At 36.0% G+C, this 15,419-nt stretch overlaps 1 protein-coding gene across 17 annotated transcripts in view; it reads right to left on the bottom strand.

Annotated features, from left to right (window-relative positions):
• Positions 1-15,419, bottom strand: part of LOC139975754 (uncharacterized) — a 106,263-nt gene that overhangs the window by 61,316 nt on the left and 29,528 nt on the right. For 12 of the 17 annotated variants that reach the window (XM_071983889.1, XM_071983891.1, XM_071983894.1 and 9 more), the window contains 7 exons: positions 14,724-14,975; positions 14,233-14,493; positions 11,787-12,038; positions 8,965-9,219; positions 7,634-7,894; positions 5,128-5,388; positions 2,627-2,887 (listed from right to left, as the gene is read on the bottom strand). In XM_071983889.1, the coding sequence (XP_071839990.1) occupies positions 2,627-2,887; positions 5,128-5,388; positions 7,634-7,894; positions 8,965-9,219; positions 11,787-12,038; positions 14,233-14,493; positions 14,724-14,975 (1,803 nt within the window). The remainder of the gene's footprint in view (positions 1-2,626; positions 2,888-5,127; positions 5,389-7,633; positions 7,895-8,964; positions 9,220-11,786; positions 12,039-14,232; positions 14,494-14,723; positions 14,976-15,419) is intronic. The other 5 variants (XM_071983896.1, XM_071983901.1, XM_071983903.1 and 2 more) reach the window with 5 other exon arrangements.

The following is a 15,419-nucleotide window of genomic DNA, read 5'->3' as shown; positions in this document are numbered from 1 at the left end:
TAGGAGTAACCAGGGATCCTACCCCAGTTTTTACAACCCAGAAAGTGCTGAGGAAGAGCTTTCTGCATAGAACTATGCCAGTAAATGAATAACGGAAAAATGACTCTTTGCCATTTCGACTGCCGAATCTCGTTATCTTTGCTGTCACTATCGTAACCTTTCCTTTTCTGTGTCATGCTCTTTTATTTTGAACTAGGTTTTTGGTCCTGGATTTCCTTTTTTTACCAAAAAAAGAAGAAATTATGGGACAAGTATATTTAGCCTAATCACAGTTTTCAGATTCCAGATTCTTACCTAACTCTCCATTTTAATTACTGTGTCAAAAAAGAAAAGCTGAAGCAGTTGCATAGTCCCCTGCAGCCAGGTTGAATTTTATATCTCCGCAGACCAGCATAGCCTAACGTGTGAAAGGTCAACACCTATTGGATTACACTGCAGTGCACAAAAGTATGCATCCTACACAGCCTGGCTGAGACAGTGCCCTGCTCACTTGCTGTAATTATGTGTATGTGTACAAGTTGAAGAAAATAACATGCTCGTGTTGACATTAAAAGTACAAGTAGCTTCTTAAGGGAATCACTTTATCAGGTATGACATCCCAACATGCTATGCAAAATGGTCAATTTGATATAGTTTATGTACAGAGATGTATATTCAGCTACAGTCTTTGCAATCAGGAACCAAAGTATTTTACAAGAGAATGTTCACAGCCTTCAAAGCCTCTACACAAAATTTGAACACTTAAAGCTGGGCCTGTTTGTTAGAACCTAGGCCTAGGCTTGATGTACACCGGAGGCATCTGTTTTAGTTAAACTTTGTGTGACCGTAGCCTAACATCATTAACACATGTGCTAGCCATCAATTATGCAACATTGTTACGAACGCAGGGTTCAGCGGCTGAGTCGCAGTGTTTCAGCCAAGGACGCAAAATCTTCAAATTGCTTAAAGGTCTGCTGTATAGACCCCAACTATAGCACGCTATAATGGAAAATGTTCTTGAGATTACGTAATCGATCTGCCTTGGTCGTAAAATGACCTCTTTTTACCAAGTAGTCGGCAACCCTGTCACATATTTTTTGTTGTATGGGGGTCTTTGTGTGAACGCTGTATGATTATTAACTACACTGTAGACATGTGTTTACACAAAGAGCCTAATGGTATTAAGAAGCTATGCAGGCTAAATATGGCAGGTGGATTTTGTAACCACAAAACTTTCCTAGCTATAGCGCGTGCTACACTTGGAGCCAAATAAAGCATATCTTTAATTTTTCCTTGATGACTCTGTGATGTTGATTTCATTCCATGGAATATCTCTGTATAAATGTTTGTATCACTTCCTGGAAAGTGATGGCAATCAAACCCTTACGAGTCATGAGTTCATACTTATGTTTTATAGCACTATTTGTACATTAGGTTAATACTATTCTTATATCAAAAGTTCCATAACAAATACAGTTCGTTAAGACAATATCAAGCTTTCCAGTTAATGAAAGAAGAATCCAGTCTCCTCCAATTGTTTGATACATGCTTCTGCCCAGTAATCGATGAAATGTGGTAGAAAGAAGCAAACATTCTTCATAAAAGGGAGACATAAACCCAATCTTTGGTATTTTTCCTATGTGAAATAATAACAATAATCATACTAATGGGTTAGACAGTTAATTTAACTTTTCTAAAGAATAATCTTATTCCATTCAACAGAGAGCACACATTTAATGTTCCTTCAAAAAAGGCTGAACTTGAACAAGTCGAAATATCATATCAATGAAACACACATTCCCCCCCTTCCCCCCCCCCCGCTCCCCAACCCCTTTATTTACAAGATGTTTACTTTCTGCAATGGACATGGGTCTTTCGAAAGATGAATCTTAAACACTTTACCTCTAATACATAACCTAAAGATGGCATTTGTTTCAGCTTTCAGCCCCACCCCCTTTATTTACAAGATGTTTACTTTCTGCAATGGACATGGGTCTTTCAAAAGATTAATCTAAAACACTTTACCTCTTATACATAACCTAAAGATGGCATTTGTTTCAGCTTTTAATTTTTTAATTTTTACTTAATTCTATATGAAATTGGTGATTGAAGAATAGGTCAAAGCGAGGGGGGGGGGGGGGTTCTCCTTAATCGTTTAATTATATATATTCAGTATTTTCAGTAATAATATATTTTCAGTCAACATGACATTCAAGCTTGCCAATAGAAAGACAGTCCTCAAATTCACTCGAGCATTAATAATTTGTTACTTGATAGCATATTAACTACCCCAAGTGCTGCCATCGGGATTTATCCTTGAGCGAACTTAATTGACTAGTCACCTGTATGATTGTAAACACAAGTGTTGTAAACACATGGCCAGCACACTACATTCCTGTGTGTGACTACAAGTTTGGCTTGACCACTAATACACTGTGTGTTCAATCATGAATTTTTGCAGAGTAGCGTTCAGTATGCCTAGCATTACAGGGGTGGATATTCAAGTATCCCTGGTTATTGTGACAGTTGCTATAAAATAATCAAATAATATCACAAATATCCACTTTATAAAGGTTTCCATGACATTTTAATTCAAAGAACATGATGATGAAAATTGAAAAAATTGTAGTTTTCAATCAAAATTTACCAGGAAATTCTTCTACAGTAAACCCAAAATCACATTGCGATGTTGCCCCAGCTGAATCTATACAGGTACAACGAACGGTTGTCTGGCCAACAGGAAAGAGATCTCCACTCTGTTCATTACATTCTGGAGTAACAGAGCCATCTTCACTATCAAAACAGCTACCAATATCCTCCCATGTTACAAACTGACCAAAGTTACCCTGAAAGCTGGTGACAGGTTGAATGTTGTTGGGACAATTAGGTGGGGATGGAGGAGTATTGACTGAAAGAAATGAACAGAAAAGGAAACTTAATCGAAGGACATCAATACTAAGTCAGTCATACTTTAGTCTTTAATGTGTTTCTTAAATTCTGTAGACCAGAACAAACAAAAGAGCTCTCTCTACTCCATCCTACCAGAAACCAGAATGTTGGGACAGACGGGAGTAAGAGGAGGTATGTTTACCACTGGAAAAAACAAGTGGACAAATATAAACAGAATTATTCGACACAATCAAAACTTAGTTTACTATGAAGCAACATGTAATCGATATTTAAGTAGAAAGTCAAATGACTTACTGTTCCTATCCAATATGAGAAAAACTTTAGATACGAGATTTTCCAACGATATGAATTGCTGAGCAGAGATGGCAAGTCTTGCAGAATTGATTAATTCACACCTATGCAAAGAGGGTTGAAAGTCAAGCAAACTTCACCTCTGCATAATCAGACTTATTCTGACTGTAACCTGTAACTGACCTTTGACCTCAAGAGAAACTATAGACATGTATTTAGAAAGTTTGAAGTTCAGGCCACTTCCGCAGTTATCATCGCATTTTCAAACTTTGACATCTGTTGACCTCAAACGACCATTGAGCTCCATAAAAACAAAACCGATCATCTGCTTACCAAGGGCTACCAACATACCAAGTTTAAAGTTCATGCAACTTTTACTTCTTGTGATATCGTGTTTACAAGATTTTCAGCCTTTGACCTTTGGTGATCAAAATTACCTTTGAAAGAACATAGAATTACTCAGGGCTACCTGTATAACAAGTTTGAAGTTGAAACAACTTGCACTTCTTGAGATATTGCGTTTACAAAATTTTAGACCTTGAGCTCTCTTGACCTTTGATCTCCACAACAAAAATAGGAATCATCTACTTACAAGTACTACCTACATACCAATTTAAAGTTCAGGCAACTTTTGGTTCTTGAGATATTGTGTTTACAAGCCAATGCGTCACATACACGCACACATACACACACATCGTCACAGTCACATAGATTCTTTCGACAAGGAGTCAAAAATTGAATCCTGATAAAACGAACTTGACCCAATTTTGCATTTCTCTAAAGAAAACTTTGGTCACAAAGTTTCCCTGAAAGCTGGTAACAGGTTCAATTGGGACAAAAAGAAACTTTACAAAGAGAAACATACATCAAAAACGAATCATAAGACTCAAAATAAATTAACAGGGATCAATAATATTAAGCCTGTTTCTCACGGCAAACTTCAGAATTTGATTTCCAGTTTGAAATACGTTTTCTTTGTTCTGGTGGGATGTGATTTTGCTGGTTTTTAGAGGAAGCATGACAGCATATACATTTACTCACCCACTCTGTTTTAGTTGGGAGTTATTATAACCCACCATTCTTTGTTCTGGTGGGGTGTGATTCTGCTGGTTTTTAGAGGAAGCATGACAGCATGTAAATTCACTTACCCACTCTGTTTTAGTGGGGGCACACATTTAATGTTCCTTCAAAAAAGGCTGAACTTGAACAAGTCGAAATATCATATCAATGAAACACACATTCCCCCCCCCCCCTCCCCAACCCTTTTATTTACAAGATGTTTACTTTCTGCAATGGACATGGGTCTTTCGAAAGATGAATCTAAAACACTTTACCTCTAATACATAACCTAAAGATGGCATTTGTTTCAGCTTTTAATTTTTGCTTAATTCTATATGAAATTGGTGATTGAAGAATAGGTCAAAGCGGGGGGGGGGGGGGGATCTCCTTAATCGTTTAAATATATATATTCAGTATTTTCAGTAATAATATATTTTCAGTCAACATGACATTCAAGCTTGCCAATAGAAAGACAGTCCTCAAATTCACTCGAGCATTAATAATTTGTTACTTGATAGCATATTAACTACCCCAAGTGCTGTCATCGGGATTTATCCTTGAGCGAACTTAATTAACTAGTCACCTGTATGATTGTAAACACAAGTGTTGTAAACACATGGCCAGCACATTACATTCCTGTGTGTGACTACAAGTTTGGCTTGACCACTAATACACTGTGTGTTCAATCATTAACTTTTGCAGAGAAGCCTTCAGTATGCCTAGCATTACAGGGGTGGATATTCAAGTATCCCCTGCTATTGTGACAGTTGCTATAAAATAATCAAATAATATCACAAATATCCACTTAATAAAGGTTTCCATGACATTTTAATTCAAAGAACATGATGATGAAAATTGAAAAAATTGTAGTTTTCAATCAAAATTTACCAGGAAATTCTTCTACAGTAAACCCAAAATCACATTGCGATGTTGCCCCAGCTGAATCTGTACAGGTACAACGAACGGTTGTCTGGCCAACAGGAAAGAGATCTCCACTCTGTTCATTACATTCTGGAGTAACAGAGCCATCTTCACTATCAAAACAGCTACCAATATCCTCCCATGTTACAAACTGACCAAAGTTTCCTTGAAAGCTGGTGACAGGTTGAATGTTGTTGGGACAATTAGGTGGGGATGGAGGAGTATTGACTGAAAGAAATGAACAGAAAAGGAAACTTAATCGAAGGACATCAATACTAAGTCAGTCATACTTTAGTCTTTAATGTGTTTCTTAAATTCTGTAGACCAGAACAAACAAAAAAGCTCTCTCTACTCCATCCTACCAGAAACCAGAATATTGGGACAGACGGGAGTTAGAGGAGGTATGTTTACCACTGGAAAAAACAAGTGGACAAATATAAACAGAATTATTCGACACAATCAAAACTTAGTTTACTATGAAGCAACATGTTATCGATATTTAAGTAGAAAGTCAAATGACTTACTGTTCCTATCCAATATGAGAAAAACTTTAGATACGAGATTTTCCAACGATATGAATTGCTGAGCAGAGATGGCAAGTCTTGCAGAATTGATTAATTCACACCTATGCAAAGAGGGTTGAAAGTCAAACAAACTTCACCTCTGCATGTTCAGACTTATTCTGACTGTAACCTGTAATTGACCTTTGACCTCAAGAGAAACTATAGACATGTATTTAGAAAGTTTGAAGTTCAGGCCACTTCCGCAGTTATCATCGCATTTTCAAACGTTGACATCTGTTGACCTCAAACGACCTGTGAGCTCCATAAAAACAAACCCGCTCATCTGCTTACCAAGGGCTACCAACATACCAAGTTTAAAGTTCATGCAACTTTTACTTCTTGTGATATCGTGTTTACAAGATTTTCAGCCTTTGACCTTTGGTGATCAAAATTACCTTTGAAAGAACATAGAATTACTCAGGGCTACCTGTATAACAAGTGTGAAGTTGAAACAACTTGCACTTCTTGAGATATTGCGTTTACAAAATTTTAGACCTTGAGCTCTCTTGACCTTTGATCTCCACAACAAAAATAGGAATCATCTACTTACAAGTACTATCTACATACCAATTTAAAGTTCAGGCAACTTTTGGTTCTTGAGATATTGTGTTTACAAGCCAATGCGTCACATACACGCACACATACACACACATCGTCACAATCACATATATTCTTTCGACAAGGAGTCAAAAATTGAATCCTATTAAAACGAACTTGACCCAATTTTGCATTTCTCTAAAGAAAACTTTGGTCACAAAGTTTCCCTGAAAGCTGGTAACAGGTTCAATTGGGACAAAAAGAAACTTTACAAAGAGAAACATACATCAAAAACGAATCATAAGACTCAAAATAAATTAACAGGGATCAATAATATTAGGCCTGTTTCTCACGGCAAACTTCAGAATTTGATTCCTAGTTTGAAATACGTTTTCTTTGTTCTGGTGGGGTGTGATTTTGCTGGTTTTTAGAGGAAGCATGACAGCATATCCATTTACACACCCACTCTGTTTTAGTTGGGAGTTATTATAACCCACCATTCTTTGTTCTGGTGGGGTGTGATTCTGCTGGTTTTTAGAGGAAGCATGACAGCATGTAAATTCACTTTCCCACTCTGTTTTAGTGTGGGCACACATTTAATGTTCCTTCAAAAAAGGCTGAACTTGAACAAGTCGAAATATCATATCAATGAAACACACATTCCCCCCCCCCTCCCCAACCCTTTTATTTACAAGATGTTTACTTTCTGCAATGGACATGGGTCTTTCGAAAGATGAATCTAAAACCCTTTACCTCTAATACATAACCTAAAGATGGCATTTGTTTCAGCTTTTAATTTTTTAATTTTTACTTAATTCTATATGAAATTGGTGATTGAAGAATAGGTCAAAGCGGGGGGGGGGGGGGATCTCCTTAATCGTTTAATTATATATATTCAGTATTTTCAGTAATAATATATTTTCAGTCAACATGACATTCAAGCTTGCCAATAGAAAGACAGTCCTCAAATTCACTCGAGCATCAATAATTTGTTACTTGATAGCATATTAACTACCCCAAGTGCTGCCATCGGGATTTGTCCTTGAGCGAACTTAATTGACTAGTCACCTGTATGATTGTAAACACAAGTGTTGTAAACACATGGCCAGCACACTACATTCCTGTGTGTGACTACAAGTTTGGCTTGACCACTAATACACTGTGTGTTCAATCATGAATTTTTGCAAAGTAGCGTTCAGTATGCCTAGCATTACAGGGGTGGATATTCAAGTATCCCTGGTTATTGTGACAGTTGCTATAAAATAATCAAATAATATCACAAATATCCACTTTATAAAGGTTTCCATGACATTTTAATTCAAAGAACATGATGATGAAAATTGAAAAAATTGTAGTTTTCAATCAAAATTTACCAGGAAATTCTTCTACAGTAAACCCAAAATCACATTGCGATGTTGCCCCAGCTGAGTCTGTACAGGTACAACGAACGGTTGTCTGGCCAACAGGAAAGAGATCTCCACTCTGTTCATTACATTCTGGAGTAACAGAGCCATCTTCACTATCAAAACAGCTATCAATATCCTCCCATGTTACAAACTGACCAAAGTTTCCCTGAAAGCTGGTGACAGGTTGAATGTTGTTGGGACAATTAGGTGGGGATGGAGGAGTATTGACTGAAAGAAATGAACAGAATAGGAAACTTAATCAAATGACATAATATTAAGGCATTTAAAGTTTAGTCTTTAATGTATTTTTTAAATTCTGTAGACCAGAACAACAACAAGAGCTCTCTCTACCCCATGCTACCAGAAATTGAGCCAAAATAAGACATTGCCACAATTATTTTCTTCATTCCAAAACCATAGACAGAAAATTAGCAAAACGACAAAAAATAAACAATTACCAGGATTCAATTCAAAAGTAAATTCACATTCCGATGTTCACATCCTGACTGGAAACTAACTGAAAACACGATTAATTGCAACAGCAAATGAAGAAATACCTCAGATGTTGACTTATTTCACAAGGTAGGCATTTCAACTGCGGCAAGACCTCACTTTCGTATAGCATAGTATGTATACTGGACTATAATATCAGTGAATCTTACGAAATATGCAAGAAGTTTAGGCAGTTTCTTAACCATAATTTACTTTTAATTCAAGAATTGCTACCCAAAATGAGTTAAAAATGTGTGAACAATTCTAACAACCATGTCTTTCCGTTGTAGGTGCATGTTTATTGGAAGAGTGAAGTCAATAAATGGTTCACTTTCTTATGAGAAGTACATGGAAAGTTCATTGATATTGTTTCGCCTTCGCTCTACACTCTGCATAATGACGTCACATGGTAACATGTAAGTTCATGTGCTTTCACGCATCGCATTTCTGGTCAGTGAGAATCTGCTTACTTTGACATCAAATTTATCTAAATTACTGTCTCTTTCAACTACACGGGAACCACGGTATTGTTTGTGTACTAAAATACTTATGTATGTGCCAAGAAAAGAACATTTGTTTGCCTCCAGCTATGCATTTTAAATTCTGTAGATCAACAAAGGGCATCAATATTAAGGCAGTTATACTTTTGTCATGAATATGTTTCTTAAATTCCGTAGACCAGAACAACGACAAGTTTTCTGTACTCCATCCTACCAAAAATTGAACCAAAAGATTACATTGCCTATTTTCTTCATTTCAAATCCATAGATAGAAAATAAGCACAACGACAACAAAAAAACAATTACCAGGATTCACTTGAATGGTAAAGTCACATTGCGATGTTGCCCCAGCTGAGTCTGTACAGGTACAACGAACGGTTGTCTGGCCAACAGGAAAGAGATCTCCACTCTGTTGATTACATTCTGGAGTAACAGAGCCATCTTCACTATCAAAACAGCTATCAATATCCTCCCATGTTACAAACTGACCAAAGTTTCCCTGAAAGCTGGTGACAGGTTGAATGTTGTTGGGACAATTAGGTGGGGATGGAGGAGTATTGACTGAAAGAAATGAACAGAAAAGGAAACTTAATCGAAGGACATCAATACTAAGGCAGTCATACTTTAGTCTTTAACGTGTTTCTTAAATTCTGTAGACCAGAAAAAACACAAGAGCTCTCTCTACTCCATCCTACCAGAAACCAGAATGTTGGGACAGACGGGAGTTAGAGGAGGTATGTTTACCACTGGAAAAAACAAGTGGACAAATATAAACAGAATTATTCGACACAATCAAAACTTAGTTTACTATGAAGCAACATGTTATCGATATTTAAGTAGAAAGTCAAATGACTTACTGTTCCTATCCAATATGAGAAAAACTTTAGATACGAGATTTTCCAACGATATGAATTGCTGAGCAGAGATGGCAAGTCTTGCAGAATTGATTAATTCACACCTATGCAAAGAGGGTTGAAAGTCAAACAAACTTCACCTCTGCATGTTCAGACTTATTCTGACTGTAACCTGTAATTGACCTTTGACCTCAAGAGAAACTATAGACATGTATTTAGAAAGTTTGAAGTTCAGGCCACTTCCGCAGTTATCATCGCATTTTCAAACTTTGACATCTGTTGACCTCAAACGACCTTTGAGCTCCATAAAAACAAAACCGATCATCTGCTTACCAAGGGCTACCAACATACCAAGTTTAAAGTTCATGCAACTTTTACTTCTTGTGATATCGTGTTTACAAGATTTTCAGCCTTTGACCTTTGGTGATCAAAATTACCTTTGAAAGAACATAGAATTACTCAGGGCTACCTGTATAACAAGTTTGAAGTTGAAACAACTTGCACTTATTGAGATATTGCGTTTACAAAATTTTAGACCTTGAGCTCTCTTGACCTTTGATCTCCACAACAAAAAATAGGAATCATCTACTTACAAGTACTACCTACATACCAATTTAAAGTTCAGGCAACTTTTGGTTCTTGAGATATTGTGTTTACAAGCCAATGCGTCACATACACGCACACATACACACACATCGTCACAGTCACATAGATTCTTTCGACAAGGAGTCAAAAATTGTATCCTGATAAAACGAACTTGACCCAGTTTTGCATTTCTCTAAAGAAAACTTTGGTCACAAAGTTTCCCTGAAAGCTGGTAACAGGTTCAATTGGGACAAAAAGAAACTTTACAAAGAGAAACATACATCAAAAACGGATCATAAGACTCAAAATAAATTAACAGGGATCAATAATATTAAGCCTGTTTCTCACGGCAAACTTCAGAATTTGATTCCCAGTTTGAAATACGTTTTCTTTGTTCTGGTGGGATGTGATTTTGCTGGTTTTTAGAGGAAGCATGACAGCATGTAAATTCACTTACCCACTCTGTTTTAGTGGGGAGTAATTATAACCCACCATTCTTTGTTCTGGTGGGGTGTGATTTTGCTGATTTTTAGAGCAAGTATAACAGCATGTACATTCACCCACCCACTCTTTACTTTACTAGGGAGTATTCATCATTCTTTGTTCTATGAGGATAGAATAGTGGAATCTGGTCATAAGTCAATTATGCTGGAATATGAGTCTATGGTGATAGAATAGTGGAAACTGGTCTACAGTTCTAGGGTTATAAATACCATTAAAACTATTTGAGTTTTATGCTTTATAAAGGATCATAGCAACAACTGTTGTGATAATTTTCTCTTCTGTCTGGCTATGTGAGGAGACTCAAGACTTAAAGCTTGTTAATCTTTTCTATCTCATGTTCATCTATTCTTTCTCGTGTTAATCCCTTCTTTCTCGTGTTAATTTTTACTATCTCGTGTTTATCCCTTCTTTCTCATGTTAATCTCTACCTTATATGTTAATCTCCTCTTTCTAATGTTAATCTCTTCTTTCTCAAGTTTATCCCTTCTTTCTCATGTTATTTTCTTCTTTCTCAAATTCATCTCTTCTTTCTCACGTTAATCTGTTCTTTCTCGTGTTAATCTCTTCTTTCTTGTGTTAATCTCTTCTTTCTTGTGTAAACTTTTTACTTTCTCATGTTCATATGTTCTTTCTCACGTTAATCCCTTCTTTCTCATGTTAATCTCTTCTTTCTCATGTTAGTTTTTTCTTTCTCATGATAAACTTTACTTTCTCATGTTAATCTCTTCTTTCTCATGTTAATCTCTTCTTTCTCGTTTTAATCCCTTCTTTCCCATGTTAATCTCTCCTTTCTCATGTTATTCTCTTCTTTCTCATGTGAATCTGTTCTTTCTCATGTTAATCTATTCAATTTCATGTTAATCTCTTCTTTCTCATGTTAATCTATTCTTTCTCATGTTAATCTCTTCTTTCTCCTGTTAATCCCTTCTTTCTCGTTAATTCATGTTAGTAGGTTATGATTTAAATTTTGAAAAAAAAAACATTTAAATCATATGTATTGGGGCATCAATTGTACTCTCGTATTATTCATCACGATAATTTCCTGTACCAAATATCGAAAACCCCAATTAGTGGGCATTTCTGTTTACAAAGTTATCTATGGACTCAAAGCACAGAATGCAAGGGTGGGTTTAACTCCAGTAAAGTGTAAACGTTGAAAAGCATTTATAACTAATTCACACAAACCTCCTCTTGACACAATCACAAGGAAAGTGCAGACCGAGGTTTCTCCGGAATTTTCATCTGTAAACCTGTATGTCACCCTTGTCTCACCAAAGCCGAACATGTCACCAGGTGCATGGCTCCTTTCCACACGAACGTTGCCCCCCAAACTACTAGAAGCTGTAGGCTCTGTCCAAAACACTTGCGTGGTCGTGGCATCAAATGCAGTAACTTCACGTCTGTCAGCAGGGCAGTCCAATATATCGGGTGGAACGACTAAGTAAAAATAGAAAGCATAACTGGACATCAAATTGAACATAAACTTTAAAAATCGGTTTAAACAGGAAATACATTGATATTGTTTTGAAAAAACTCCTCAAGTAAGGTGTCTGGGTAACTTGTATACTTCTATATCCAACATAATTTTCCATACCATCAAATACACCTGGAAAGAATCAATGTTGTTGTTACAACTTGATAATTAAATTTTAGCAACCAACTCTGAGGCATTCTAAGTCTAAGATTATAGGAAAATGGAATCTAGTCTACAATAATCAAGAACTCGAAATATAGGATTACACTTTGTTTAGCCAATGATAAAGTCTAGAATGGTAGCATATAGACATCTGGTCAATGATGTTGGCAGATTGTTAGTCTATGGTGATAGTGATAGTACAATTCTAGGGTAATTTAACAGCACTTAAACTAATTGAGTTTTATGCTACATGTTGTGATCATTATCTATCCTCTCTGGCTATGCGAGGTGACTCACGACTGAAAGCTTGTTAATCTCTTCTTTCCTCATGTTAATCTCTTTTTTTCTCATGTTAATCTTCTCTTTTCTTATGTTAATCCCTTCTTTCTTCTGTTAATCTATTCTTTCATCTTTTCATTAATTTGTTCTTCCTCAAACATCTCTATCTATCCCTTTCATAATTTCTCTTTCTGTTTTATTTTTTATCTCTCTCGGTTTTTACTTTTCTTCTGTCTCGGCCTCTTCCATATCTTTCAATATCAAATTAAGGTTTCTTTGTTATTTTTTGTTTTGCTTTATGGTCACTAGTCTTGTTAACAGTATTTCTATTTTCTAGTGTCCTCCATATGCTATTCTTCTACTGTACTCTATGTTATGTTTTCTGCTGTACAATAAAAGGAAAACTTAATATGAATGGAATTGAACGTTGCAGGAAAGAAGAAATTGAGAGAAGTGAAATCCTCCTGTGAACAGTTTCTGCGGAGTTTTATGGTGATAATGATGCAAGAATATTTTGTGGTATTTTGACAATTATTCTACTTTGATTGAAAGTCCACGATGAAAGAAAAAAATCAGAATAGTTATGATGATAGAGTATTAATGAAAAGACATCTAAACAACGAAATAGTGTGAAATCTCAGTTGTTACAATACTGTCGGGGAGCTTCCTAGCCGAGATGGTAGAATAACGATAAAGGTAGACAAAATCGCGATCGTCGAATTAATTAAACTGTGAGATAAGAGAAAACTGTCATGAACGAATTCCCCAAACAGCCGGGGGAACAAATCTGATTGCATTTGCAAGGTATCGCACATGTCTCTTTCATACACAATGCTGAAGTTTTGATCAAGTCTAAACGTGACATCACTAAGTCACATGTGCTTCAAAACTTGATGCTTTTTTCTCCTTTTATTTTCTTACAATATTTAATTTCTGTATTTGGAGATGGGTTTTTTGCTATTTTACTAAATCTAAGGCCATCGAACCTCTTAGCATGATCTATTTGTCGATGGCATTGGTTTCAGGGTCGACACTGTGAACATTCTACCTTGACAATATGAGAAGGAAAAGCAAGAACTCATGAAAGGTTTCGGATGATCCTAGTGGCCATTATGACAGACATGACTTTTGAACGAGAACGTCTGTCAAATTAAACTTAGTTTTTGTCTTCTTTGCTGCTTGGAGAATTTGTTCATGACAGTTTATGTGTCTCTACTCTCTAACATCAACCAATGATGATGGTTGGATTTGAGTATCTTAAAAGTAAAGGATGTTACACTAGTGTTAATGATACATTAGTGTTAATGATGCATTAGTGTTAATCTAAACTGATATACAACTATGGTGTTATTAAATTAGTCAAATAAGCTAGATTGGCTTTAAAACTCTTCCAGGTTACAGTTACTACATTAATATGCCATTTAAAATGCTAGAACATGTTTAATACTTTAATTTAAGGTGGTGATCGAGTCACGGAGCATTAAAACCATATTTCTGTTCTTTGCAAAAAAAACTAAAGCTTTTCATGATATACAATGCTATTCAGTCTTTAACATTTTTCTTGTTGGTGAGAAGTCTCCCAGGTCATGTGACTTTTGGTATAAAACAATCAAATAATATCACAAATATCCACTTTATAAAGGTTTTCATGACATTTTAATTCAAAGAACATGATGGTGAAAATTGAAAAAATTGTAGTTTTCAATCAAAATTTACCAGGAAATTCTTCTACAGTAAACCCAAAATCACATTCCGATGTTGCCCCAGCTGAGTCTGTACAGGTACAACGAACGGTTGTCTGGCCAACAGGAAAGAGATCTCCACTCTGTTCATTACATTCTGGAGTAATAGAGCCATCTTCACTATCTAAACAGCTACCAATATCCTCCCATGTTACAAACTGACCAACGTTTCCCTGAAAGCTGGTGACAGGTTGAATGTTGTTGGGACAAGTAGGTGGGGATGGAGGAGTATTAACTGAAAAAAATGAACAGAAAAGGAAACTTAATCAAATGACATCAATATTAAGGCAGTCATAGTTTAGTCTTTAATGTATTTTTAAAATCTGTAGACCAGAACAACAACAAGAGTTCTCTCTACCCCATGCTACCAGAAATTGAGCCAAAATAACAACATTGCCAAACACTATTTAACATTGAAAACCATAGACAGAAAATCAGCACAATGACAACAACAAAAACAATTACCAGAATTCACTTGAATGGTAAAGTCACATTCCGATGTTGCCCCAGCTGAGTCTGTACAGGTGCAACGAACGGTTGTCTGGCCAACAGGAAAGAGATCTCCATTCCGTTCATTACATTCTGGAGTAATAGAGCCATCTTCACTATCTAAACAGCTATCAATATCCTCCCATGTTACAAACTGACCAAAGTTTCCCTGAAAGCTGGTGACAGGTTGAATGTTGGGACAAGTAGGTGGGGATGGAGGAGTATTAACTGAAAGAAATGAACAGAAAAGGAAACTTAATCAAATGACATCAATATTAAGGCGGTCATACTTTAGTCTTTAATGAATTTTTTAAATTCTGTAGACCAGAACAACAACAAGAGTTCTCTCTACCCCATGCTACCAGAAATTGAGCCAAAATAACAACATTGTCAAACACTATTTAACATTGAAAACCATAGACAGAAAATCAGCACAATGACAAAAAAAAAAAAACAATTACCAGGATTCAATGGTAAAGTCTTTTACTTAGTTTTTGTCTTCTTTGCTGCTTGGAGAATTTGTTTATGACAGTTTATGTGTCTCTACTCTCTAACATCAACCAATGATGGTTGGATTTGAGTATCTTAAAAGTAAAGGATGTTACACTAGTGTTAATGATACATTAGTGTTAATCTAAACTGGTATACAACTATGGTGTTATTAAATTAGTC

This window comes from Apostichopus japonicus, chromosome 11 (genome assembly GCF_037975245.1).
Source record: "Apostichopus japonicus isolate 1M-3 chromosome 11, ASM3797524v1, whole genome shotgun sequence".
In the NCBI taxonomy this organism is placed as follows: domain Eukaryota; kingdom Metazoa; phylum Echinodermata; class Holothuroidea; order Aspidochirotida; family Stichopodidae; genus Apostichopus; species Apostichopus japonicus.
The sequence above is the reverse complement of the archived record's forward strand: the minus strand, read 5'-3'. Positions and strand labels throughout refer to the sequence as shown.